The sequence below is a fragment of the Martes martes genome (assembly GCF_963455335.1).
Source record: "Martes martes genome assembly, chromosome: 17".
NCBI classification, from domain to species: Eukaryota; Metazoa; Chordata; class Mammalia; order Carnivora; family Mustelidae; genus Martes; species Martes martes.
The window spans coordinates 13,304,623-13,328,125 of NC_137905.1; the positions used below are offsets into that span (position 1 = coordinate 13,304,623).

The 23,503-nt window shown below is 57.3% G+C and overlaps 1 protein-coding gene across 1 annotated transcript in view; it reads right to left on the reverse strand.

The window, feature by feature from the left end:
- Positions 1 to 23,503, reverse strand: part of VAC14 (VAC14 component of PIKFYVE complex) — a 100,422-nt gene that overhangs the window by 44,991 nt on the left and 31,928 nt on the right. The window contains exon 13 of the mRNA XM_080828141.1: positions 6,806 to 6,962. Within this exon, the coding sequence (XP_080684267.1) occupies positions 6,806 to 6,962 (157 nt within the window). The remainder of the gene's footprint in view (positions 1 to 6,805; positions 6,963 to 23,503) is intronic.

Here is a 23,503-nt window from a genome sequence, read left to right on the forward strand (position 1 = left end):
AGACTGTGCCCGTCTCTCCCTCTTGGAATAGACGACTGAGGGCTGCGGACAGTCTGGAGTCTCTTGAGCGGAGACTTCAGATCTGGGACAGTTTCCCAGGGCTCTGCTGGGAGGCAGGCAGGCTGTGAGAAGATGGGATCACCTGTGGCTCTCCCTAGCCCCAGCCCCACATTTAGGGAGGGAGATCTGCCCGCCTCTCGGCTGACAGCTGGCCTGAGATGGTAGGAGAGAAGGCTTGGAGCTGCTCTGAACACATCCTGGTCTTAGTCAAAGCCCCTCCGGGCCACACGATTAACACGATTAAGGTTCAGTGTCCAGGCCCGCATGGCAGCCCCCGGAGCCGCGGCCCCCTAGCAGGAGGGAGAGGAGCAGAGAGACATCTGGGAGAAGCCCCGGCGGATGACTCACGTTCTCACAGCGCGGTGGCTGCTGGGAAAGCTTCCACAGCTCAGCCCTCCCGGCGCTCCCGTGTAAAGACCACGGAGAGCAGGAGGCTGGGTGCAAACTGAGTGGGGGCCTGGCGCCGGCCTCAGAGCCAGACCCGGCTGATGGGAGTGTCAGGGAGCTGCCGGGGCCTGCAGCTGCTGGGCAGGGACCTTTGTCCCTCAGGCTCCGCGCCGCCAGAACGGGCTCTCTCGAGGAGGAGCCTGGAAAGCTCCCTGCAATCCTGGCCCGACTGTGTCGAGAGGGCAGGTCTGGGCAAGGGCAGGAAACCCTTCCTGGGTGGGTCGCTGGAGGACAGGGTCCCCTGGGGGCTCCCCATGGACAGGGTGAGGGCCTCCTTGGTCTCTCCCAGCCTCCATTTCCCACTGGCCCGTCAGCCACTTTTCTGAGGAACCAGCCCCTCAGGCCCAGCTGGCTTGAGACAGAACCTGCGAGAATCAGAGCTGCAGGCGAGGGAGGAGGTGGTGGGGCGGAGAGACGGCAGACTCATGCCGGGAAGTGTTACTACGAGGAATGACGGCCTCTCTGGGCTGAACTCATGTCTGCCCAGCTGCAGCCCGCTCCTCCCCGCGGAGCGCACAGCGCCCCACGGCCGCCTCTCCCGCCTCTGACGCTCACTCTTCTCAGCCTCCACAGCTGGGCGGGCAACCAGCCTCTTTTTCCCCACAAAAGCCACCTCTGCTGGGCTCTCCCACAGGGTGGGGCCCTGGGCCAGGTGCCGCTGGTCCTTTAGGAGGAGGCAGAGCCTGGACGGGAGCCCAGCACGCAGCTCCCGGCAGGCGCCCCAACACTGTGCCCCGAGGAGCTACGGGGCCACCAGGGCCGGGAGGCTTTTGCTCGGCGGCACTGCTGACGACAGCCTTGCGGGCCCGCTAAAGACGGGGTGCCAGCTGTTCTGGCTGGGGCCCAGCAAGGCGGGGCGTGGGGACAAGCGGGCCTCGGGTCTCCCGAGAGGCACACTCTTCAGGGGGCCTGGGAGCGCGGGGTCTCCATTCCCCGATCCCGCCGAGGACCGGCCCCGGAGCTGAATGCCGCCCGCCTGGCACTCCTCGTTGGAGAAGTCTGGACAAGCGGGCTCTGGCAGGAAGTGCCCGTGACTGCTGGCTGGCCGAGGGGCAGACAGATGCTGTCGGGAGCGCTGGGAGTACAAACCCAGGCGGGTGGGGTGGGCGGCCAGGGAGCCAGCCGTGCAGATGGTGCTAAGTGAAACCTGATGTGGCGACATGAGGATCCGCACAGCGCCTCACAAACAGCCTTCCCTGGGATGCTTTAGATTGAGTTTTGTGGCTATGACGCGAAGGAGCCTCACATGTCAGGATAAAAATAGCTCTGGCCTCAATAGGCAAAACGACTTACAGTTCAACAAAACCAGATGCAAAAGCCTTCGTGGCCCGGCCCAGAGCCGGCGGGGTCCCTGCTGGCTCCCCGGCCTCTCACCCATCTCCCTCCCCCGTGGCAGGGGGCATTTGGACCCCGCCGCCCAGAGCGTGTGGAGGAAAGGCTGGGGGGCCGGGGCAGATCCAGGCCCTGTGGCCGACTGGCAGGGCAGGCTTGAGGAAGTGACGCCCTCTCTGGGGCCAGTTCCTGACTGGGAACCCCATGGGGGTAAGGAGCCTAACACAGTGGCTGGCACGGGGATTGCTCCGAGGCGGGGGCTGCATGACTGGGAGGAGGCACGGAACCCAGGGACGCAGGTGGGGAAGGGGCAGCTTCCCTTACGGAATCAAGGGGCTGGGAGAAAAGGAGGCCTCGGACTCCAAGCAGCAGGGTCTCGGGAGGCGTGGAGCCTGCTGAATCGGAGGGCCCAGGCCCCAAGGCCACATGGATAAAAGGGTGGCGAAGACGTCGTGGCAATGGCACCCTTGGGACTCGATCCAAGAGGCAGTTACCTTCTTTGCTGTGAGCCAGCCCAGCTGAGGCCAGGGAGCCCTCAGCCCTGGGCAGTCACCCACATCCGGGGGGCTTTCCAGCTGCCTGCTTCAGAGGAAGAGATAAGCTAATGGGCCACGACAGGGCCCTGGAGGAATTTCCAGCTGACAGGGCAGTAGAGAGGGGCGGCGCCAGGAAAGACTGCTGCTGGGGGTGGGGGCAAGGGCGGCACTGGAGAGACACAGGAGGAAGAGGCCGGAGGGCCATCTCTGAGACTGAGCCTGTGTTGCAGAGAGCTAGGCTGTCCACCTGGCCACAAGCGAAGACCTGCGCAATGGTGCTAGGGGAATGTTCGATATGGTGCTGGTGACGGGGCGGCCGGGTCTGGCATCCCCTCCTTCCAGCATGATAATGACTCTGAAAGGTACTAACCCCTCCTGGGCACCCAGCTATGGGCATTCAGAGATGAGTACAACTTAGAGCCTTCTGACCCTGGCACCCAAGCCATCTGGAAGACTATGTAGGAAGGAGGCCTTTTAAAGCTCCAAGAGCAACAGAGAAGGCTTTTGGGGCTGGGAACTCGTCTGGTGCGGCTGGAGGAAGTGGAGGCAGAAGGCATGAGTTGCTGAGGCCAGAAAGGGGTCCCTGAAGTCACTGTGCAGAGGAGGGCTACCCTCCAGAGATAGGCCACGCTGGGGCCGTGGCCCACCGCCCCACAGGAGAAGCATGGACTGCTGGCCTGGCCACCACTGCTCTGCTCCCCTCCTTGGGTGGTAGAAGTTTTCAGGGCTGGCCAAGTGCTTTTCTCCTCTAAGCGTCGGGGTGACGACAGGAGACTCTCAGGCTGGGCTCCTGGGTTTGCACCAACACCTACTACAACCTTCCCCTCCCAGGTAAGAATGACAACAGTGCTTTCTCTCACAGTTGTCGTGAGGAGTCGAGGGACTAACCCACAGCAAATTTCCGTGAGGTGACACACTGGACAACAGCGTCCGGTCCTAACAAATGTGTTATAGTCACCATTATCACTGGGAACAATGCCCAGGGATGGCTTCTTGGGTTTCTTCTAGAACTTGTTTGTGAATTTGGCCACACCAGCCAGGATGATAAGGAGTGAAATGGAATCAGAACATTTCATCTCTGCCCATTTTTAGAGCCAGGGTCAAACTCCACCTTGGACCAGAGAACCCTACAGGGCTCACTGATGTAAGCAGTCATCCCATTAAGAATGTGCCTGCTTGGCTGGAAGGAGAGGAAAGGGAAGACCCGGTTTTGGGGGCAAACATCAGTCCTGGGCTGACCTCTGACCTCAGACAGCCACACTGCTGTGGCGCCTGGCCAAGGCCGCTCCCTGTCCTGCAGCAGGAACATCCAGGGCCCAGGAGGGCCCAGCATGTCTCAAATAAGAGACTGATCCCGGAAGCCTCCTACTTCTGCTGAGCCTTTGGCTTGAAGGGGGCTCATCACCCCCTCTCCTCAGAGTGTAGGGGGCCTCGGCTGGCATCCCTGAGTGGAGACAGACAGAGAATGCACAATAGCTGCCCACCCAGAGGAGACCCAAGAGGTTGTTTCCATTTCATTTCACCAAATCGCAATTAGGAGACAGCAGGACTCGGGCTTCCTTCGGGGCCGCCCACCCCAGGCAGCCCCCTCCTGAATGCCCCCGAGGTGAGCCTCGTCCCGGCCTGGGGCTCTGCGAAGGTCAGCAACCAAGCGGTGGTGGGAGAAGCAAGACCATCAGCTCTGCTCACACGCTCTGCACTGGAGGAGGCGATGTCTGCACAAGGCCTGGTGGGAGGAACGCCCCCTGCGGGCAGCTCTGCAGGCCCCAGGGACTGCAGCCAAGGTGCCTTTAAGCCCCCCAGGCAGCTTCGCAGGTGGTGATGCTGCCCCAGCCCTCACACTAAACCTGCACCATTTGAGTTTACAGACCCAGGGAGCAGGCTGGGCCATCGAGCTCCTTGCAAACGCGTGGATTTCATCTTTGCTCCACTCCCTGCCTCCCTGGCTTTCCAGGAAGACCCTTTACTGCGGGGGTGGGGTCTCTCTATCCTAAAAGGACATAGCACAGCACTCTGTAAGTTCTCAGAGCTGTGCCCTAGAGAGCCAGAGGAAAGCCAAATCCAAACAGGAAGAGGGGCTGGCTTGTAGCCTCTGTCCACGTGCATGCCCGGATGGAAACAGAAAGAATGACCCTCTTGCATGCCTGAGAAGCCCTGGGAGAAGGAGCAGCCCACAGATGAATGACTGCACACTTCCTGCGTGCTTTCTGACCCAAACAGCCACCCCCCACATCCTTGGTGCCTGGCCAGTGCCTTCCCCAAGGCAGCTGAGGCAGGAGAGGGGATGCGGCCCAGCTCTGGTTTCCTGTGCTCTTCTCTTTACTGGTTTGAACTTGACCTTTTGAAATCATGGACCCACTTAAAAAATCTGGTGCCAGCTGCGGGCAGGCACGCACGTGTGGTTCCCACACTCTCTGCAGGGAACATGTGAGTCTCAGGCTGAGCACACGTGGTGGCCCACAGTGCTGCGGATCCTTGAGGCAAGAAGTGATACTGACTGTAGGCACTTCCTTAGTGTTCTTTCCAGGATGGAATTTCTTCCATCTGGCACACTTGGTTGTTTTTCTATGAATTCAGGGTGAGTCCCTGGCTGATGTGAGCCAGTCCGACAGCCCTGGTGAGCTGGGGCAAATCTTCACCACCTCAGCCCCGTCAGCAGCCCACCTACCTCGGCAGGGCCAGGAGCCAGGGTTCTGAGCACCTAGCTGTCTGAGGCTCCCTTCAGCTCCTGCTCCCCAGCGGCTGATGGGGGGGCTCCTGGAGCTCCAAGGTCTGGGCCTCCCGGGGGCACACGCCCCGGCCACTCCAGCAGACCTGGGCCCCAGGCCACTTGCCAGCACATCCCTCCGCTAATGAGTAAGCACTTTAAGAAGTCATCAACTTCTTGGTGCCCAGAGAAAGAGGAAAAACACCTTAGAGGTAGAGGGACAGATGTGGGAGTCCCGGAGACTGAGACGGAGGTGTCCTTCCCCTGCCCGAGGCTGTGCTGCCTCAGGTTTGGCCTCCCTCACCCTGAGGAGGAGAGAAGATTCCTTCTGGACAACTGCTTCCTGTGGAGGGAGATCTGAGGGCTGGCTCCAACCCACAGGATGCCTTCTGCTCGCTCTGCCCCTCTTGCAGTCACTTCTCACCCTCAGCCCCTTGCGGCTGCTCCTCTGCCCTCTCACTGAGACCCCATCCCCACACCATGCCTTGGTGCCCACACTCAACCTCTGGCATTCTTGCCATCTGTCCCAGGGACTTAGGGGTGCTGAGTGCTGACGTGGGACACAGGATGGAGAACGGACTGTTCTGCAGTCCGTTCTGCTGCTGACTGCCTGGAGGAAACTGGGCTCCTGGGCAAGGAAGCCGCTGCATCCTGGGGAAACAGGAGAAGGAAACTGCGCTGCCACCAGAGCCCCTTTCCTTGCTTCAGGCAGAAACAGCTGGATACTTGGGACCAGTTGCAGGCAGAGCACGTGCAGCAGCACTGGCCTGAAGCCTGGGGTCCTATGTGACACCCCATTGCAGGAGCTGAGGGAGCCCCTGACTTCACATGTCACCAGGGAGATGTCTTTAGTGCACCAGCCTTCTGTGACTTGGCCTGGCTGCCCTGGGGTATGGCCAGGCCAGCAGGGCCCCGGCGGCTCCGCTGAGCAGGTGTTCCCAGAACAGGGTACCAGAGCGCCTCCGGGGGCGCAGTCTGCTAGAGTGGCAGGACGGAAGCTGCCGCTGCAAGGTCCTCAATCTTTTTGACTTTTGGCTTTGGCATCAAAGGAGGAGCCATCTAGGACCTTGTAACTGGATGTCAAGAACCACTCAGGAGACAAAGACATACCCCAGGCAAACACCCAAGATTTGCTGGGACTTTCCTATCAACTTGCATCCTTGGCATTTCCCAGGATCACGTCCCTGGAGGGAACTGACGTCCGCCCGGGAGGGAGGAGTTGGGAGTTGCACTGGCCTAGGGAGGAGAGCCTCCTGCCGTTTGGAAGGACCCCGAGGGGTGAGCCCCAGGAACACCATGGCCACCTTCAGGTCCAAGGACTGCCCAGAAACATCCTGTTTGAATCATCCCCTCTCTTGCCTGGGCTGCCTGCCATGTTGTTTGCTATTTTTAGCTCCCTGATGAGGAAGGAAATGGCTGCCTAGTCTTCCACCTGTGAGACCCTAGGCTCCAAAGCCCCCTGATTCCTGACTGGGGAGACGCTGCCCCAGCGAAAGAGACAATCAGCTGATTCAGACGGTTTTATATTTAGCTGATGGTTCAAAAGTATGAACGGAGCACGAAGATGAGAAAAAGGGGATGTGAGGGCCTCTTCCGGGGGTGGGGAGGCAGCAGGAGGGCAAGGTCTGCCTGCCTCTCAGAAAGCAGAGGAAATTTCTGACCGCTCACACTCAGCACCAGCATTCCCAGGGCCCCTGGATGTAGCCAGAAGGGGATTACTTACCGGGAGTATTCAGCAGGTTGGCTCTGCCAGGGGTGGGCACCTGAAGCTCTGAGTGGCTGACCCGGAGGTCAGGGCCATCCAGGGGGCCTGGGTCATCTGTCTGGCCTGCAGGGGAGGAAGCAATTTCTGCCAACACTTCTAGATCCTTCAGGATAACCTGGGGGAGAAAAACAAAGGATGAAGGACAAGGGCCTCTGGAGAGCTGTGGTTGGAGACAGAGAGCTGCCTCCAGGGGGTGGAGAGGGGTCTGCAGGGGGTGACAGGCTGGTGAGAGCTGGCAAGACTATGACTATTAATGGCGTTCAGAAAGTTCTGCAAAAGATAAGGATTGAAGAAAACACAGGCAGAAGATGGGGGCAAGTGGAGGAAAAAAGCTGGAGTCGGAAGCATGGGAGTAAGCTTTCCCATGACCACTCCTCTCTAGTCCCCCAAGCAGGGATCTGAGAGGTGCCCGGAAGATGTGGGACTCAGGCACTGGGGTGCAGCCCATGTGGTGTGTGTCCCAGGGCTCCTGGGCTGGCCATGCCCCAAGGTTAACCCCGCGAGGGACTGACAGTGCTCACTAGGCCACACGGCTGGTATGTTGGCCACAGCTCGGCCCATTATCTGGTCACAGAGCAGATTCTCCTCCAGAGGTGACTCCAGGCTACCCTCTACATTCAGAACGGGACTCTGGGCTCCAAGACAAGGGACTTCCTAACTCCCAGACATGTCATTCAATTCTCAGCTGCCTCCTTCATGGTCACACATAGGCCTGACCCCCGCCTGCTGCGTTCTTCCAGGGAAGACACAGAGGTGAGCACGGAGAACAGCTGAGCGTGAGCTCCAGTCAGTGCCGTGTGTCACAAGGTTCCCCAGGGCTGCTTCAGAACCCAAAGCCCCCATGCCCTTAGAGGCTGCCTGCCCCACACAGCACTCATGTCCTCTCGCTCTTCACGCGCATCCACAGCCAGCAGGGTGCTGAGCACACTGCAGGGAGGGCTGCCTGCCCCTTCCCTCCCCCCACTCCTCTCTGCTCACAAGAGGAACGTGCCTGGCCTAGCACACGTGTGCCCCCAGGACTGTCCGTGGTGCTCGGCGGGTGCCTGCTGGGCACAGACAGGTGACTAGGGACAGATGAATTGCCATGGCAACCACGGGCTTTGGGCCTGGACCCGTGGCAGTGACACAGAGCACCGGTGGCTGGGGCCACAGTGGGGTGGGGGTGGGGGGTGGGTCATGTTTACCATGACAGACCAGCTGGCTGGAATATGGTGACAGTAGTCAAGATAAGGCTACTACAGGGCTTTTTATGGGATGGTGAAAATGTTCTGGAGTTAGATAGTAGTGATGGTCACACAACCTTGTAAATATGCTAAAAACCACTGAACTGTATATATTTTTTAAAAGATTTTTAAAAAAAATTTATTTAAGAGAGAGTGAGAGAAAGAGAGAGAGAGAGCAGGAGTGGGGGGCTGGGTGAGGGAGAAGCAGGCTCCCTGCTGAGCAAGGAGCCCAACGTGGAACTTGATCCCAGGACCCTGGGATCATGACCTGAGCTGAAGGCAGACGCTTAACCAACTGAGCCACCCAGGTGCCCTGAACTATGTTTTTTAAAAGGGCAAATTTCATCTAAAAAAAGAAAAAAAAAAAAAAAAGGACAAAGCTACTGTCCTCTCCTCAAAGCTTCAGAGTGGTTCCTGTCTCATTGCAAGTGACCTGCCAATGCGTCCTCCTGCCTTGCCCTGGTCGTCACTTCTGGTATCCTCTCCGTCAGCCCTGGTCCCAGGCCTGCTCCCAGCTGCACAGTGTGCCCAGCACTCAGTTGTCCCACAAGCCCACGGTGGTTTTGCTCCCTACCCTGCCATGCTCCAGCCTCCTTCAGGCTGGACACAGCGCTCACTCACACACACATCACCTCCCACGTCTATCTGTGTCCTTTCTGTCGTTGCTCCCCGGCTCTCAGCACCGCCGGAGTGCCCCACCTCCTCCCGGAGTGCCAGCCACTGTGCTGGGTGCCGGGGCCGCAGGGGAATCCAACATGCCTCTGCCCACGGCCCAGCGGGGAGACCCATGCTCGCCTGGCCTCTCATGCACAGGTATGCGTAATTTTGGAACATGCTGACCACTGGGCCTGCAGGGAATGGATCCACGCTGGCTGAAGATCGTGGCGGCTAAGCAGCCTAGACAGATGGCAGCAATGAGCACGCCCCTGTGCCCAGGCCAAGAGCTGGGAGCCTGGTAGGGCGAAGCTCAGGAGCCGTGAGGCCCCGGCCATCTGCTCTCCAGGAAGCTCTCTACTTCGGTGGCGGCGGAAAAGGACACGGAGGGAGGGGGTGGGCTGGGGGAAAAGACAGCCAGGCGGGCGACAGCGCCGCACTCCACGAGACAGTGGCCCGAGCACGGGCTACGCACTCAAGATGCTCAACCGTCCAAGCAAGTCATGGTCTGAAGGACAGGGAGGTGAGGGGAGAGTAACTCATGGCTTGCCTCAGAAAGTTAAACAGAGTCACCACACTTCCACTTCCAGTGTTTACCCAAGAGGGCCGAAAACGTGTCCTCCGGGGACTCACACAGATGTGTTCGCAGCATCAGTGTTCATCATGGCTAGAAAATGGAAACAACCCTAAGGTCCTGACACTGACTCTGATGTGTTTTTTCCTGATACCAGCTGGGGGGGTCCTACAATTCAACTCAGTTCTGACCAGCTGCCTGGAGGGAGCGGCAGACCCCGCAGGGTGAGGGCTCCGTCCTATGAGACTGCCCTTCCCTCCCCTCCCCCCGGCTTTAGGTTCTAATCACAAGGCCAGGCTGTCACCTGTGCTTCTGACGACTGGCTATAGAGCAGAGGTTCCCATGACCCACTCCTCAGGTTTGAGTCGTTTGCTAGAGTGGCTTGCGGTACTCAGAGAAACGCTTTACTGACTAAATCACTGGTTTCATATAAAAAGATATAACTCAGGAACGGCCAGATAAAAGAGAGGAACAGGGGACAGTTTGTGCAAAGGAGCCCAGAGCTTCATGCTCCCTGGGGCATCATTTTCCCCAAATCTCCAGATGGTTACCAACCCAGAAGCTCTCCAAACCCCATCTTATTGGTTTTCCCGGAGGCTTCATCACATAGGTAGAGCTGATGAAATCCACTGGCTGTTGTCAGCTGGTTCAACTCTCTCTGGTTCCCCTCTCCTCCTTGAACTTGGGTTGGAAGTTCAATGCTCTCATCATGTGATTGGTTCTCCTGGCAACCAGCCCCCCATCCTTTTGGGCATCCATGTTGCCTCACTAACCTAACAAAAGTCACCTATATTATTTTCAACACTCAGGAAATTCCAAGGGTTTTTGGACCTGTGTGCCCGAATGAGGAATGAAGCCCAAATATGTACCGTTCACTGTGTATCACAACAGCACAAACCCAAATGTATATCAACCGATAAATGGGTAAGCAGAACGGGGCATATCCACGCCAGGACCCATTATTTGGCAAGAAAAGGAATGAAGTTCTGATACATGCTATAAAACAGATGAACCTTGAAAACATTTGCTAAGTAAGAAAAGCCAGATGCAAAAGGCCACATACTGTATGATGATTCCATTTACGTGAAATGTTCAGACCAGGCAAATCTACAGAGACAGAGCATAGCCTGTGGCTGCCGGGGGCTGGGGGAGGGAGACATGGGAAGCGACTGCTGGTTGGTACAGGGTTTCTCTCTGAGATGGGAAAAATGTTCCGGGATTAGATAGTGATGTCTGCACTACCTTGTCAATATACTAAAACCCACTAAGGTGTATATTTTACTTTTTAAAAAAGTTTTTTTTAAAAAGTTATCCTTATATCCAACATGGGGCTCAAACTCACGACCCCAAGATCAAGAGTTACATGCTCCACCGAGCCAGCCAGGCACCCCTAAATTGTATACTTTAAAAGGGCGAATTTTATGGTTGACAAACTGTATCTAAAAAGAGAAGAGAATCAAGTCAAAACCCCAAATCGGCGCCCTAAGTCCCAGTCCAGAGGTACGTGTGGAGCAGTTTGCTCTTGCTGTTCCCACAGCCCAGGGTGGTGGGGCCTTGCTGACTCCCCACAATCCTGCGCTTGGTTCTGACCCCCGGGAAGGCTGAGGGCACTCAGCCTTCATCTCCTGGCATTGGCCAGCCCCACCGTGGCCCGGAGCCACAGGCTGCTCCTCCCCGGGGCCGGCTGTGTGGCTGGGCCGAGGCACACATCCCCTTGGCAGCAAATCCTGGCGGTCAGATGTGGCCGGTGAGGAAAGCGCAGGGCAGCCGGGGCCAGGCTGGCACTCAGCTACAGCCCTGCCCCACAAGAGCCATAGGGGCCCACACCAGGCTTCCGGCGGGTATTTATTCCCCTATCAGAAAAGATGCTTGCAAAGAACCACCAGCACCTGAGAGGCCTGGCCCACCCTCGGAGCAGCCCGTGGGCCAGGCTGCAAGGGACCAGGAGACCAGAGGAGGAAGCTCTCCTCTCCAGCTAGAATTAATGCCCTCATTTGCTCTCAGTCTCCTGGGGAAGAAAGTGACCTGCACAAGGGATCAGGGAGCCTGCTTCAAACACAACTCCGGCCCCGAAACCATAGCCTGATAAGCTACACTGGGCTTTGTGGTCAGACAGTCCTCACTCGCAGTCAGTTAACTTCACCCCTCGGACCCCTCCCCCAGATCCATAAGCACCCACTGTGGGCCGGGGCTGTGCTGGCTGGAGAGACGAAGCGCAACCGGATGGCCCTGCCTCTCAAGACAGTGACCTTGGCGAGGGAGACAGGCGGTCAACAAACACTTACAATGCGTGCATGTGCAGCCTGGCCTGTGGGGAGCAAGAGGCCGCAGAAGTACCGGGAGAGTGGTCTGCCAGGGAACCAGGCACAGAGGGAGGCACGCAAAGCATTCTCTTAACTAGTATCCACCTTTCACGGACACGGAGTCCAAGTCACGTGGCACGATCCAGGAACCAGAGCTTTAATCCAGCTCTGGAGTGGGGCATGGAGTTGGGCTAGGTGTTACACAGCAGACAGCAGGCCCTAAATGGAGTCATTTGGGCTAAATCCCACAACACACCAAGACTTAATATCTACCGTAATTGCAGTTTCAACGTTTGGCCAGTCAACATGGAATTACCTGGTCAGCACTAGTAAGATAATCTTCCTAGCAGACCCCTTCCAGTCCTCTTAGAAAGGTGACCTTGCCTGAAACAATGCATTCTTTGCAAATAATTTTCTCTCTCTGCCCCTTTCTGCCTTTAAAAACCTCTCTTTTCCTACACCTTCTCTCTAATGCTAGAGGGGGATGCTACTGCCTGTTTCATGAATTGGAGAATAAAGCCACTGTGATCTTTAAATTTGCTCAGTTGAACTCTGGTTATTTAACATGGGGCACAGCCAGAAATCAGGCAAAAGTTAGAGGCAGGGGCAGGTCCACCAAGAGCTATGACCCAGACAAAGAGGTGTGAACTTGATTTTGCAGGTGACGGGGAGTCTGTTTCCTTACATGTGCCAACAGAGCTTCGCCCTCAGAAGGTTGTCGTCATTATAGGAGACACTCCAAGTTCCCCTTCTGTTACGAGATTTTTGGTACCCCAGCTGAGCCTGGTCAGTGGTCCTGGCTCAGGGACTGGGCAGGAACACCAACGCATATGTGCCGGGCTCCAGATTTCATTTCTCTACCAAAGAGAAAATCTGCATGGACATCTTTGTACCACCTCCTCCAGCCCCACTGGAGAGCAGCAGCCAGCAAAACTGTGTATTTTACATTTTGAATTCTCTTATTTTGGAAAGTTTAACACCAAATGGCAAATGAATACAAATTATACTTCAACTGCACAATTAAAGCCAGAGATGTTGTCTACAGGTTCCTTCAATCATCCCAGTCACTCCTCTAGTGCTTACGTATCGAAAGATTTATCTCTGGTCCTTGGGGACTGGCAAAAATCTGAAAGCTAGCCCTGCCTGGGACAATACCACGTGTCCCTGACACACGAGAGAGCTCGCGTGCATGCACGCGCGCACACACACACAGCACCCTCCTGGTTCTTTCCAATGGGAGTCTGAGAAGAGCACCACCATCTCCTTCAGCCTCCAAGACGCAAAGAGAGGAAGGGGCTGCCAAAAGGTCGGCAAGGAACAGCTTGAAAAGAGAGTGGGGAATCTGTGGGGACCATTCCAGGGCTCCTGTGCCCATCCAATCCAGATGCTGGCGCTCTCCTAGCTGACAGCAAATCCCACTGAGCCCTAGGGGCTGAACTTGAGGCTACGGAGCAATAATCCTGACACAGGCCTAGGCCAGGACTCTGCTCGGCCCAGGGAGTGCGGAGTGGTCCAGGGAGGCAATGCTAAGGGGGGAGTGGGTGCTAGGACCAAGCAACAGGGACCAAGGGGGAGCCATGCTCTGCCCTCCGGCTGAACCTGGCTTTGAATCTCTGTGCCAGGCCAGGGTTTTGGTGCTCCAAAAACCAAAACCAAGGGTTCTGGTCAGTGGACAAGAAGGTCTGGGACAAGGACACGGTGACCTCAGCAGCCTTGCTCGCAGGGCACCAGCTCAAGGCTTGGATGAAAGGCCCGCAGCTCGGGCGCTGGAAATGGAGTTCGTCCCCTTCCAAGGAGCAGGCTGGCTGGGCCCAAGCCTATGCTGGCCTGCAGTCCTGGCTCTGAGAACCAGGCAAGGCTCAAAGAAAGCAGGAGGAAGCCGCGCCAATTAGTATGCACTACACAGCTTTTTGCAAAATGAATATAAAACACTTGTGCTTTCTTTTTGTGTGAGAGAAAGAGGGTGGGGGGAGAGGGAGGAGGAAGAAGGTTACAAGAAAGCAATATTCTGCAGGGGCAGGAGTGCCTGCAGTTGCCATGGCAACAAGCTGGCGGGGAGTGGTGGTAGGGAAGGCACATCAGCTGGTCCCGGGTCCCGGTCCCGGAGTGGGGTGAGCTGTGAGCTGGCCACCGGTGGAGTGAAAGGGTCAGTGACAACTGGGAGCGGAAAACATCTGACAAAGCAACTCTGAGAGGAAGGCCGGAGTTGGGGGGTGGTGGGGGGGGCGGCCTACCCTCTGTGGCTTGGGGAGCAAGGTCAAGGAGGCCTAAGGATTCCTGAGCAAGCCCTTGCTTCTAGGAGACTTGACACCGGCCAAGGGCATATTTTGGCGTGGGAGGGAAGTGGCCATCTGGACGGGGCACCTGCAGGCAGGCACCGCACTGCACCCCAGCAGGCCACAGGCCGGATCTCCAGGGTGGCGCCGCCTTCCTTCTTTTTATTAGTCCGACCAGGCCCTCCCTGTCCCAGCACCTTGTCCACAGAGCAGCCCTGGAAAACCCCTTGCTGTGGGAGGCCCCCTTCTTTCACTCTCCCTGGCTGTTCCCGGCTGTGCTTTTGCCACCCTGGGAATGGCTGGAGACCCAGCGCTGAACGAGGCTGACTCCCTGGGCGGGGGGGGGGGGGGGGGGGGTCCCATCCTGGCCTCCTACTGAGGCTCCTGACTCCGAAGTCGCAGGGCGAAGCACCTCGCAGATGCTGATTGAACACTTGTGATCGGCAGCGCCCGGCAGGAAATGGAAGATGCGGCTGGGTCTGAGAGCTTCTGCCAAGGGGATGGCTGGAGAGGCCTCCACTTCACTCTACCCACTTATCTCTAAGAAACTTTTGTCACAAGTTTGGCTCGGCCCCTGATCAGCTGATTAGGCCCCAGATGTCAACTGGCTCAGCCTTCCAGCCCGCGAGGAGGGAAGGAAATCCTCACACTGGGCCCTCTCCAGTCAGGAGGAAGCTTCGAGAGTCTTTCCAAGGGACACAGCTAGGTGCTGCCAGGAAAGGTGAATTCAGGCTAAAGGCCCTGGGGGCTAGGGTCTGGCCGGTGCGGGCCACTGCCAAGGCTACGTGATGCCTCTGCCCACAGCCATGGGGCCACAGGGTTGCGCCTGAGATCTGGGTCAGGTCAGGCTGCTTCTTATTCTTGGGAAGTGGAGCTGAAAGGAAGCGTGGAGGCACCGAGGCCGGGGATCCTCGGAGCCTTGGGGCCCTCTGCTTCCTGATCGTTTCCTTCACAAGGAGTACAGGCCCAGCGGTCAGGCCTTGAGTCTCTGACCACATACAGAATGGCTCCTGTGGCCTGTGGAATCCGCCAAGGAACTGACCCTAGGAAGTATCCCCTTGGGGGTACTGAGGAAGGCCACGGGATCTCCCACGGGCCCCAGAGCAGTCCCCCAGTGGAGCTCTGGAGGAAGGCACCCAGCAGCAGCAGCCAGCACCAGGGCTGGAGGGTCCCGTTGCAGACACAGAGTAAACCTGAGCCGCAGAAGGCAGCAATCGGGCCCAGCCAGGCCCGGGAAAGGGGTGAGATTCCCAGAAAAACTTTTGGCCAGAACGGGGTCAGAGTGGGCCAGCCCAGCATCTCCTGGGGGGTGGGGGGCGGGTCCCTCAGCCCTGCCTTCAGCAAAAGCAAGGAAAGCACTGCCAGAAATTCGGATTTGGAGGCAGGAGAGGATTGCTTAGGCTCGGATCTGTTTTATTTCCCATTGAGAAAACCACTCTGATTAAAAACCTCTTCGATCTCAGTAAAGCAAAAACAACTTAAAAAAGGATTGTATCTTGTTTCTTGGCCTGACTTTGAACACACGCAAATAGGTATCAAGAATTTCTTTTCTTCTCCTCTTTTCTCTTTTTCCTTCCTTCCCCTTCCTTCCCTACATTTTTAATAAACTAAAATCCTTCCCTAAGTGCCCAGTTCTGTGCCATATGTGTGAAAGGCCGGCATTTGGTGCTTATAGTTACGTCCCCTGAACAGTGACAGCACAGTGTGGGCTCTGGCTGCTTAAACCGTTCTAGCTTCCATCCCTTGGAGGGTAGAGGAGAAGAGAAAGGCCGGCCCTGGTAGGACGACTTGGAGGCCCGTTCCCAAGTCCCCCCACTGTGTACCCTCAATCCTGATCTCCCTCCTGGTGATGCCAGCCATCGCTCACTTGCATCCCGCCAGGCCCCCGTCTGGGGGTGGGGGGGGTGCATCACTCAGTGTTACACATTCTCGCCAAGAACGAGCCAGAGGCTGGGGAAGGGCCTGCTGTGCTCCAGGCAGCATGGGAACGGCGCGCACACCGCGAGCACTCGGTTACCAGGTAATGAGCCGAGGGCCCAGCTGTCTCCGGGCACCCGTCCATGGCAACTGGGAGGGCAGCGCCGGGCTCCCCATCCCCTGCCCTCCACCAGGCCTCTGCTTGACGCCAGTGTACGTGCCGGCTAGGCGCACCCGGCCCCACGGAGACAGGTGTGCTCTGGCAGGGCTGGGGCCCAACAGAGGCGGGGGGAGGGGCGGCTCACCAGCCACGGCCCCTCCTATGGTTTCTGAGCACATAGTGGACACAGCCTCTGTCCCCCCAAAGTGTGACAAGGGCTCTGGGAGGGTGTGAGGGCACACAGACAGGGTCCTGTGTGATGTGCAGGAGGAGGGGCTGTGTGAGACTAGGCTTCCAAGGGCATCTGAGCTGAGGTCTTGACCAAGGTACTTCCCTCCTTTGAGCCTCGGTTTCTGCTTTGGTGAAGTGGGGGGACACAGCAGAGGCCACCCGGGAAGGGTTGCTGTGGAGATGTGCTAAGGTAACGCACGCTCGAGGCTGTCTGGCACAGGGTCTGGCAGGCAGCAAGTGAATGGAAAATACCAGAACCCAGGCGACGAGGCCCGACCTCAGCGAACAACTAAGGAGGTCTGGGTCAAGGCCGAAGCAGCTGGGTTTTAAAAAGCTCCAGAGGATTCTGACAGCGGCTCCTGTGTGGATGGCTCCACCGTGGGGCTGACGTCTGGTTACTGGACCTTGGCCTTTCTAGGTAAGATCACCGATCGCTTCCTGAGTTCAAGGGGAGAGGGGTGGGGGGGGGCAGGCAGTCAGGCCCAGGGCCAGGGAGTGTGGTCACCCCTGCAGGTCACTCAGCCCTGTAGCCTGGCCTCCCAAGAGCCACCGGCCCTGTCCCAGGGGAAGGCAGTCCCCAACTGGCTTTCCTTTGTGGAATCCCTCCTGTGCTGCTGGGCCCTCTATCCGGGAGGGCCTTATTCTCCCCTCCCGAGCCCCACCTCTGCCTTCCCTGGGAGCCCGGGGCCACCAGGCAGCAGGCCCCCTGCCCCTCTGCATGTCCACTAGCTACTGTGCCAGCTTTGGCTTCTCGCCTGCACATCAGGGGAAGGAGTCCACCTAGACAGGAACACTACAGACTCTGTGGGCACACAGACCTGCCTTCCCCAGAGCAGAATGCTGTCAGGCCGGCTGCGGTTACTTGGGTCCCCCTTCACTTGTGGCCGTCTCACCAGGCACAATTCTAGAACCATCACCAAGGCGGTCCTCTCTCCTCCCCAGCAATGATCTGCTGCCAGAACTCCTTTCAGAAGACCAAATCCTTCCAGGACCCCTAGCGGTGACTGCTGGTGCCTCCGCGGGGCTGGGGGTGGGTCCGGGCTGGCTTTCCCTGGGGACTGTGAGCACAACCCTGAGCTTTCCCTGTCGCCCTTCTCCCTGCATGTTCCTCCCTCCTCTCACTCTCTCTCAGAAAGCCCCAAAGGAAGCGGCAGCATCAGCCACAAGGAGAGCCCACAGGAAGAGCCGTGTGGGTGAGCGCCCTGCGGCCTCAGCATGGCCCCGGGGCAGGGGGTGGGGGGTCCGGTGGCTCAGGGAGGCTATGGCAGGCAAGGGCCTTCTCCTGCTTGTGCTGTCCCTGCCGGGACCCAGTTTACCTCCCTAGGCTGGGGGAACTCTCGGCAAGAGGAACCACGTTCTTGGCCCCCAACATGTGGCCCCTTGGTTTTCTGGCTGGTATCTGCCCCGAAGGCATGACCTGACTGTAAAGGAATCTTGGGGACCGAGGACAGGAGAGGAGGAGTTGTTTTGTTTGTTTCGGAGAGTAGAGGCGATGAAAACTGGACTGAAAGGAAGACTGAGGCAGGGATCTCAGGAGGAGGAGCAAACCCCATTCTTCTGGGAGACGGTCCACTCCGAGCTCGCCCCATTAGTATTCCAGGGAGTGGGGTCAGGACCACACAGAGTCAGAGCTGGATGGGACGAACGCAGAGCAGGCCAACTGCGCTGGATGGAGGCAAGGAGGTGCCGGGGACGTGCCGGGTCCCACGGAGAGCGGGGCAGTGCAGGGCAGAGGCCTGCCCTCCTGGTCCTCTCCAGGCCACTTCCCACACGGCCTCTCGCCGGCCCAGCGGCCAGCACTACTCCTTCAGCATGCGCCCTGGGAGGGCGAGCAGCGCAACAAGGCAGGTCAAGGTTCAGTGCTCAGAACCGAAGACGGGAGAGGGGGACAGTCTGAATGACGTTGTGCTCCACCCTGCCTGGACCCCTGCTCTGCACTGAGGTCAGCTCTTGTGTGCTTTTAGATGTTCTAGAACAGACATACCCAACTTCTGGCTCCTGGCGGTATGAGCTTGGGCAAGTTACCCTCCTCACACTTGGATGTCCTTTTAGGTCAAACTGGGGATAATGAAAAGCAACCCAAGAGTGCCAGGCTGGGTGGTCACGACAGAAACAACGTGCTCTGAGTAAGGCACCTGCCCCATCAACCTCGCCTTCCATCCCCTCTGGCTTCCAGCCGCTTCCACGGATATGGGGGTCCGAGCCCAGCACCCACTGTGGATTCTAAGGGCAGCCAGTGGTGGGGGTGCTGGGTGGGCCATCAGCTCTCAAAGCTGCCCTCAAAGGAAGAGGCTGTAATGGCGTGGAAACCCCACTGCTGGGGCAGACACTGAGCGACGGCCCACCTCACTAGCTGCACCTGCCCCCGTGCCGCCCCTGGGGACAGGAGAGCGCAGCCCCGGCCACCCTGGACCCTGAGTAAGAAAATGAACCCAGCAGGATGGTCTCAGTCTGGGGCCTCCCTCTGTGGGGAGATCCCCTTGGCTAAGGCCTTGTCGCCACTAACTAAATCCCTTTGAAACGGCGGACCCACAAGACCAGAGTGATAAGAGTCCCTGGGAAAGGCAAGCCCGGTGAGCACTCTCCTTTGAGAGACTGGAAAATCTCTCCATTTCTCCTAGGACGCAGACCATGAAAACATGAAATTCTCTCCTGTCTCCCCCAAAGTCAGCCGTGTCCCCCCTTTCCTCCAGGACGTGGCAAAAGTGAGAGCCACCCCTTGGGTTCCCTGCTTCACGAGTGCACGCTTCTCTGGTGTGCTGTGGGGTTGAGGACAGTGAAGGGCCCGGTCGCCCTGGACCAGGGTACATCACAGCTCTCGAGGGTGCTTCAAGAGATGCCCCCGATCACTGCCTACAGCCAGCCTGCCACACTGTCTGCGTGGGCCGGTCACACTCCACACGCGGCACATGGGCACCAGCCCTGGAACCGGCCCCTGTCGCCCGTGTAGCCCTCACCGTCCTACCCTGCAGGCTTCCTCGTTGATGAAAGGCTCATTATTTTTTTCTGCTTGTACATCATGAGCCATCAACTCCCCTCAGCAATCTCTCCTCACTGATCCTTGGAGCCTAGGGGACTGGAGGGGGGCATTTCTCCCGGGATGAGAAACTCTGCTCTGAAGCATTAAGGACACCTCGGCTCCGAGAGGTGAGAGGACTCTGCGCGGGCTGGCTCTGGAGGCCCCAGGGGAGTGTGTGCCCTCTGGATCTCCATGGACCTTGAGGCTTGCTTCTGGGCAAGCGGCTCGGAAGCCGCTGAGGCCGGCCCTCTGCCGATGATGCCCTCCCTCCTCTCTACCCCGGAGCCAGGGCAGCCAGCACCACCCTTCCACCTGCGATGCCAAACACAGCCCACTGACTTGGGCTGGGGCTGCTGATGGAGGGGGGTGGGGAAGGGGGAAGATACAGAGATGGGTGCTGGTCCTACTGCTCACTGCCTTCTCCGTGGTCGTCCTATGGCTGGAGATGGACAATGAGCCCCCAAAGAAGCCTGCCCACCGGCCATCCGCGCGGGGTCCGTGCGGTCCTAAGACAGGCGGGGAAACAGAGGACAGAGACGAGCTTCTGTTCTGACTTTTGCAGCTGAAGCTGGGACAGGAAGGATGTGGGGAAAAAGCAGAGCCTATCCTTCCTGATTTCCATGTGTATCGTTGCCGTTTTGACGGAAACGAGTACCAGCACCAGAGGAGCTAGAATTTGCCACGTGTTCACACGTGTCATGTACTCTATACCCATGACCTCATTTAATGCTCACCTGGGAGGCCAGATCTAGGAGGGTGCCTCTCCTATTATTCTCGGTTTTTGGATAAGCAAACTGGGGCTCAGGGAGACCAGCTCATTGGCTCAAGATCAAGGTTAACCAACTTCCGAGTGATGAGCCAGGACCAGACTCTTGGACTGTCGACCCCCAAACCCGTGTTCTTAAACCATCAAGCTGCACTGTCACCTGGGGAGAAAATGTTACTGAAAAGGGATGCCACTCAACATCACGACAAAACTTAAAATACTGAAAATAAGCTTCATGATGAGTAAGACCTACAAAAAAGGCCTGAAGGCTTTACAAAATGACTTACAGAAACTGGGATAAGCCCTGCGCCTGGGTGGGAGAGTGCCACAGTTTACTTCAGGGCTCGCTCCTGGCACTGTATGTTCTATGGGTTTGGACAGATGGAGACCAGTGGATGCCCAGCTTTACACCCTGAGGATTCTCGATGCAGGCTGGGAGGCAGCGGTGCTTGGGGGTGAGGACTCAGGGTGGTCCCAAGGCCCCTCTGGGACCAGCCACACCTTCAGGGACATTGAGAGGAGCCATCCTGGGGCTCACGGGTGGCGCTCGCACAGGCAGCTGCAGGCTTGGAGGTAGCCGACAGCTGGCATCTTGCGGGCAGGGGAAGAAGCAGGCCCACCTCCCTACCAGGGTCTGGCAAGAAGCTCCGAGCACCTACATTCCATGCTGTGGAAATCAGGGTTGCGTTTTCACTTAAAAACATGTAATTGCGGGGCACCTGGGTGGCTCAGTTGGTTAAGCGACTGCCTTCGGCTCAGGTCATGATCCTGGAGTCCCAGGATTGAGTCCCACATCAGGCTCCCTGCTCGGCAGGGAGTCTGCTTCTCCCACTGACCTCTCTCCTCTCATGCTCTCTTTCTCTCTCTCATTCTCTCTCTCTCTCTCAAATAAATAAATAAAATCTTTAAAAAAAATTAAAAAAAAAAAACAACAACATGTAATTGCATCTCCAGCTAATAGGAGGATTTCTTGTCTGGTGCCAAGAATTTTTTTTTTTTTTTGGTGCCAAAAATTTTAATTTGACACCTGCAAATTCTTTCTGACAAAAGGGATTTTCATAAGAAGTGTGCAAGGAGCAGGCGATGCTGAGGAAACAGCCACTTATCCTGAATGACGGAAAAGCAGAATCAACTGAGGGGGCCAGAAGGGTGTAGACTACGAAGTATCACTGGAGAAGAACTGAGTGACAATGACAGGCAAGACACCCCAGCAAGGCCACGTGCCAATGGGGCCATGGAACATGGCGGGTTCTCTGAGGCTCTGTCCCTCCCTGCGCCCAGCTCGTGTATCAGGAACACCTGGGCACACTCTGTTCCCTGAGGCCAGCGACTCCCACCAAGGGTGAGAAGCATGTGAGTTTATCACAATCAAACTGGGAGAGAAAAATATTTGCAACGCAATGTCCCCAGTCCTCTTTGTATATTCAAAGAGCTTCTCCAAATCGATAAGAAAACAGACAAAGGGTCTGGGAGCTGAAGCTTCTGTAGGATACTCCAGCTGTCCACACTACCTGGAAAACTGTTCTGAAGAACTTGTGGACCAGGAGAAGGCAGCCAGAAATGGGGCTGCTGACTTACTAAACACAAGCTCCCCACCTCCCCATGGTTCTGGTGTGGGCGCTGGGACCAACACCTGGGGGAACGCAGGCCCGACGGTTGAGCGAATGGGAGGATGGGCTTTGGAGTCACACAGATCTGGTTTTGAGTTTGGCCTCACACCTCCTAGCTGTTGGGAGGGGCTTCACCTCCCTCACTCTGAGTCTTCTGAACTGTGAGATGGAAATAGTAACTCCTTCCCCGCAGAATTGTCGAGGGTTCCCCAGATACCCCGAATCAAGCACAGCTCCTGGCACAGGAATGACTTCATACAAGCTGTGGTTAAGAATCACCCAAAACAGTGGGATAACCTGAGCTTTGAGGCCCCTCCGCTAGATGTAACACTGTAGCTAAATTCTGTGAGTGAAGGAGTCTCCATGAGGCCATCGATAGGAAGGGGCCTGTCCCCACCAGTCTGGCTGTGGTCTGATTTGACTGAATGGACTTTCATGGTCTTAAACCTCAGGGAGCTCTGATTTGAAATCAGGGCTGTGTTTGGAAATACTGGGAAAACCCCCCAAAGAGTGATTTCTAGATACCCCAGGAAGGAAGCTCCAGGAGAAGGGGGACTTTGTGTTGTTCATGGCTGTATTTCCATTGCCAAGAACACAGTATGCCCTCAAGGCTGCCGAAGAGATGGGTAGGGGACACTTAGGAATGGGAGCTGGTGAAGAACTAGCAGAATCAGGACTCACCACTGATTATCCTGGTCCCCATCACCCTCCCCTGGAGAGATGGGAAAGCAGGGACTCTCTGCTCCTGTTACGGCAACAGCCCCCCTTCAGCCCTGCGACTGTCCCCAAGAGCTGCTGCAATCTTTTCCCAGCAGGAGCCCACAAGATATGCCCAAAGCTCCGAGAACATTTGGCACTTCAGCAAATCGAGTTTCCACAGCCGCAACCCGAACAGAGCTGTTTAATGGACTGCATCTCCTCCCGCTCCCCGTAAATGCACACGCACACAGAAACCCGTCACGAGCAAGGAGAGCTAGATGGGATTAAACAACTCAATTTAAAGGATTGAAGACTCAGCTGCTTCCAGTGAAGTCCTAGGGAAGGAACCAATCAGCAAAGTTCTGCTCTTCCTTTCTGTACTGAAATGAGGGCCGTGACTGTGCAGTGAGTCACCCCTAACTCAGCCAGAACTGGGCTGTGTCCTCCTGGGCCCCACACTGCAGTGGGGTGCTGAGGGGAAGGCAGAGAGAGACCACGAGTGCGTATGTATGTGTGTGTGTGTGTGTGTGTGTGTGTGCGCGCGCGCGCGCACGCGAACACGTGAGCGGGACAGCCAGGAGGGGTCAAGGGCAGATGCCCAGACCATCTGTTTTGGATTTTTCTGGAAATGCGGAGTACCTCAGAGGACAGAGAGGCAGACGCTTGCCTGTGTGCATCTCTTTTCAGCTCAGGTCCAAGAAAACAAATTCAGGCTGCAGGAAAACTACCCTGGGCCCCACACAGCCTGGTACCAGCCTCAGGTGCCTCATGCACAAAAAGCTGGGAGCGGTGACCCCCCCACCCCCGCAAGATCTTGTCCCCTCTCACGTTCCCAATGGGCAGTGTGGATTCCCATGCCTACTGCCTGACGGGGCACACACAGCTCTGCCTGGAGCCCACAGCTGCCCATAGCCCAGAAGGGGGAAGGAGAGGGAGCAGTCAAGGCCCACTCGTCCAGCATCTGACAGGCAGCCAGGAGCTGGCATGGGTGGAGAGAAGGGATGCTATCCTGGCTGATGGCAACCCCCAGGGGCAAATGTTGCCCCTTGGCTGGGAGGCTAGGGAGTCCTGAAAAAGAGCTGCCTTAGCCTAATTGCACAGAATGAAACGCTGCTGAGAATGGGTGGGGACAGGTGGGGCGTCCCCTAGACGGCTGAAGGACACAGGGCCCAGCTCTCCTTCCCCCTCTCTGGGCTAGCCTCCCCCTTCTACTCTTGATGACCC